The sequence below is a fragment of the Arachis ipaensis genome, chromosome B5 (assembly GCF_059453495.1).
Source record: "Arachis ipaensis isolate K30076 ecotype BB chromosome B5, ASM5945349v1, whole genome shotgun sequence".
NCBI lineage: Eukaryota > Viridiplantae > Streptophyta > Magnoliopsida > Fabales > Fabaceae > Arachis > Arachis ipaensis.
Window position 1 is genome coordinate 11,350,660 of NC_142440.1, and position 4,738 is coordinate 11,355,397.

General features: G+C 35.0%; 1 protein-coding gene across 1 annotated transcript; it reads right to left on the reverse strand.

Annotated features, from left to right (window-relative positions):
• Nucleotides 1-3,322: 3,322 nt before the first annotated feature.
• LOC148563377 (uncharacterized) lies at nucleotides 3,323-4,425 on the reverse strand. The gene is made up of 3 exons (XM_088487668.1): nucleotides 4,068-4,425; nucleotides 3,479-3,542; nucleotides 3,323-3,392 (listed from the first exon to the last, which is right to left on the reverse strand). The coding sequence occupies exons 1-3, from the start codon at nucleotides 4,423-4,425 to the stop codon at nucleotides 3,323-3,325; spliced, it is 492 nt and encodes a 163-aa protein (XP_088343794.1).
• Nucleotides 4,426-4,738: the final 313 nt, after the last annotated feature.

The following is a 4,738-nucleotide window of genomic DNA, read 5'->3' on the forward strand; positions in this document are numbered from 1 at the left end:
GGCTGCTGAGCGGTAGGAGGCGGCGTCCTCGCCGTGGATGGAAGCACATAGTTGGGGTTAGGGACCATGATGAACGGCTAGTCTGCTAAACCCGCAACCTATGGCGTGATCGGAGTGGTCAGAGTAGAGGGAGAGGATCCAGAAGTCCCGGGGGTACCGGACAAAACCCTCCCTCTATCCCGACCATGGCTAAGACCACGACCAACAACCTGATCCGGAACACCTCTTCCTGTCATCATGTCTGCATATATCAAATTATCAAACATCTCAGTAACAATTTCTCAACAAAACAGTCATCAACGCAGCAATTAATACACTTAGACAATTTCAAACACTTCAAGCACTCAAAATCTAATATGCGAGTCAAACATAACTTAATCAACCTAAATACACTAAGATTAGAGAACTAAACTGAACTAACTTTAAAACTAATTCAAAAGTAAAATTCTAATTCTACTAAAATCTAAACTAAATTAAACTAAAATTAAAAAATTATCTAACAATCTCAGCACAAAATAGTCATCAACGCAGCAATTAACACAATTAGACGATTCCAAACACTTCAAGCATTCAAAATCTAATGTATTGAATCAAACATAACTTAATCAACCTAAATACACTAATATTAAAAAACTAAACTAAACTAACTTTGAAACTGATTTAAAATTAAAATTCTAATTCTACTCAAACCTAAACTAAATTATTAAACTAAAATAAAAAATTATCTAACAATCTCAACAATAATTTCTTAGCAAAACAATCATCAACGCGGTAATTAACACAATTAGACAATTCCAAACACTTCAACTATTCCAAACCTAATGTATTAAATCTAACCTAACTTAATCAACCTAAATCCATTAAAAGTAGAAAATTAAACCAAACTAACTTCGAAACTGATTCGTAATTAATATTGAAATTCTATTTATACCTAAACTACATTAAACTACAATTAAAGGAATTGAAAAAGAGTTGTTCAAGAACCTATAATAAAAATCAGAGCAAGAAATAAGGGAGCACATGAATGTTGTTGTGGTGGTCGCCGAAGTTGCTGTGGCGGCGGATGGTGGTGACGGTGAAGGAGAGAGAGAGAGAGAGAGAGAGAGAGAGAGAGAGAGAGAGAGAGAGAGAGAGAGAGAGAGAGAGAGAGAGAGAGAGGTATCCATAAAGGGATGACGGCGACAGGAGGGGGTGGCGACGGCGATAGGAGGGGCAGAGGACTGAGGTGGTGGCGATAATGAGAGAGAGAGAGGGTGGAGATGAAGAGAGAGTGTCAAATTTGGAATAGAGGAGATGACGTTTGTGCTTTCATTTAGGGGATTATTACCGCCAGATTCATCCGACGGTAATGTTTTCTGTCCGACGATAACGTTTTCTGTGTGTTCAAAACACGCACAGCATTTGACTAAACATTGTTACCGTCAGATCATTCTACTGATAAATCCAACAGTAGTGGCGCGCCAAAAATTTCTTTTTTCTTCCAAATATTACCGTGGACGTTATCGTCGGAAATATTGTTCCCCAACAGTAATATTTTTGAGTGATAAATTTATTGCCAAATTTGACGGAAACTCGCCGCTAACATCCGACAGTAAATCTGAAGCTACTCAATGTTTTTCTTGTAGTGATTTAATAGAAATCAATAGCCAAGTATAAATAAGCTTTCAAAGTTTTGATTTTCAATATACTAAAATTATTTTATAATTCTTGTCCAATCAGAATTATTATTTAGCCTAAAATAAGAATTTAATAGATTTTAATTAAAAAATAAAAAAATTTCTATTAGAATTAGGAGTAACAAATCAAAATAATAACTGATAGGAATATAACTATTAAAAATGTAATTATTTATTTATGTGTCTTCTTCTATCAATTTAAACTTTTGAAAGAAGTGATATTATGATATGTATAATTCAAAACTTTGGAGGAAAATCTATGAAAAAAATAACATAAAACAAAATAAAAAAAATCTATGAAAAAAATCAAGAAAACTAAAAAAAAAAATTGAGGAAGCATATTAAAAATATAATTATTAATGTGTATTTTTTCGACCATGCTCATGTGAGTAAAGGACAAACATATATCTTCTCAATAATTTAACATAGATCGTCCTAGAGTTAAAAAATTTAAAGAATTTCAAAACAATCTATATTTATTCCAAAAGAAAGAATTCGAACATGCATGCTAACAGAATGATTTCTGAGCGTATGTATCGGAGAACATGGACCACATTGCATCTAGACATCATGCATGCTCCTAGAAATAAACACAAGTAGTTGTTTCCGCTGTACTATCATGTTTGTCAAGATTCTATCATGAACATAATACAGAGTAGCAGATAGAGAAATTAAAAGAAGTACGAAAGAATTAATTTGGAATTTATTGATCTAGATTGTTGAATGAATACATATTGCAGATCAGAGTTACAGTACAATGGAGAGCTACCAGCTGCTTATTATACAGTATGCCGAAAGTGTTAGAATAGCCTAACAGAATCTGACATGGCAAGTAACTAAAACTAACCAACTTTCCTATATCATAAATCATAACTAACATAACCGTTTTTATCGCCTTTTGTTACATTAGTGTTACTAGTAGGGGTGTTCGCGGTGCGGTTTGGTTTGGTTTAGTTTTTGAGAGAAAAGTCATCCGATCCAATCGTTTAATTAAATTGCGGTTCGGTTTGGTTCGGTTTTTTATCGAAGTCATCCGAACCAAATCAAACCAATTAAAATCGGTTTGGTTTGGTTCGGTTTTTTCGATTTTTTCAATCAATTCAAAAAAGATACTACCATACTATTTTACAAAATCATAATATTGAAATCGACAAACACAGATATATAATAACTAAGAAAATCTTGATCCAATGAAATTTAACGACAAAAGGAATTCAAATACAACAATTAAATAAGTTTAAAAGTTAAATAGTCAACACAACTGAAAATAAATATAAATTTTCATCAAAAGATAGCCAAGTTGTGGTGTCTTCTCTAACAAAACAGTATAGACCATTAGAAAGCTGTATAGAAAAGTTCAGTATAGAACATTAGAAATTAAAACTGTATAGAAAAGTAACCAACATCTACAACTACTCTTAGATACATGTTACTTGTGTAAAATCATATAACCACAATCCAAAAGTTAAATGAATAGATTAAAAAACAAATCACATAACGAAACATCATAACTAAAATTAATTTGACCTTGAAACAAACTACATAGAATTCCAACTTTCAAGATAAACCGGAGGAACAGGAGTAACAAAACACAAAAATATTAAATCAAAATTAGTATCTCATAATATTAACTAACTTGTGCTATACTAGATAAAAGAACTTACAAACAAACAAATCTTTTTCTGCGTCATGAACCGTCCATTAGGTGTAGTCATGCTACAATATAGAAAGTACACACTGAGTCAATATCATGATAAAACACATTTGAAAATGAGAATTGACAAGCATACAAGAAGGATCACCTGATTCCAGGAGGCTTATATGGATATTCCGGAGGAAACTTGATTTTTCCATAGTAATATCCACCTAACAAGAGGAGGAAAACATAAATAGGAATTGATAGCAATACATAACCTTGGACATTTTAGAAATAACAATCCCAAATAGAACTAAATAGTTGAAATGCAATAATCACAATTTGCTAAATTGACAAATCTGCAAAAGGTGTTCCTTTGCTTCCCTCCAACCAACAATAAAATAATTCAACAATATCCAGTTTCTTATGACATATACTAAATCATTAGATACACTGACAGAGATAATCTAATACTTCAAACATGTTTCCATTATCTCATTATTCAAATTTATCTTTTATTATACTGATTTCAATAAACCGAACAATGAATCAATAATCAGTAACAATACCAACAATAAAATAATTCAACAATACCAACATTACTTGACAAACAGCAACAATGACAATAAATAGCAATTGGTAAATAATAAATCAACAAACATCAAGTCAGCAACAATGAATCAACAAACAACAATACCAACAAACCGCAACAATAAATCAATAATTATTGAACAGAAATTAGTTAATTTGCATACCTAACTCGGTGGTTCGGGATCCATATCTGACTTGAATCTGTGGCTGGGTGGGAGACTGGGAGGTGCTGTGTTGTGAGTGGCCAGAAATGCTGCTGGGTGGTGGCGTAGTGCTGTGCTGGGTCAGTGGGTGGTGGCCAGAAACGATGCTCTCTGCTCTGTCCGCTGGGTGGTATTGGGTGAGTGGGTGGTGGCGTGGTGCTGCGCTACTGCTGGGTGCGAGCCTGTGAGGATGGTGCTGGCTGTGGCTGGGGCTTCGTGGACTTCGTGGGGCTTTGTGGGGCTTCGGCGTTGGGAGGAAGGCTTCAAGGTGGTGGGAGGAACGGTCTCTCGCCGGCGCTGGTAGGTGCTGCAAGAACATGGGTTCGTCGCCGGCCTCGAGACTCAAGAACGTGGGTGCACCAGTGCAAAGGCCAGAGAGTGAGACTGTGAGAAGAGAGTGCTAGGTTTCGATAGAAGTGGGGGGCGTGGGGTTAGGTCGCGCTCATTTGGGGAATTGGGAGTGGGGGTGGGTTGGTTTTTTTAGGGTTTTCAACTCACCGGTTCGGTTGGGATTTTCATGATCAAAATCGAAAACCGAACTAAACTGCAAAAAAACAACAAAACTTTTTTTTTTTAGTTTTTTCAGTTTTCGATTTTTCAGTTCGGTTAGTCGATTTAGTTCGGTCTAAATC

Excerpts from the sequence above, each read along its gene's own strand:
- LOC148563377 (XM_088487668.1), bottom strand. The coding sequence starts at position 4,425 with ATGTTCTTGCAGCACCTACCAGCGCCGGCGAGAGACCGTTCCTCCCAC. Across the intron at positions 3,543-4,067 it reads ATCCCGAACCACCGAGTTAG|GTGGATATTACTATGGAAAA; the intron begins GTATGCAAATTA and ends TCCTCTTGTTAG. Across the intron at positions 3,393-3,478 it reads TATAAGCCTCCTGGAATCAG|CATGACTACACCTAATGGAC; the intron begins GTGATCCTTCTT and ends TCTATATTGTAG.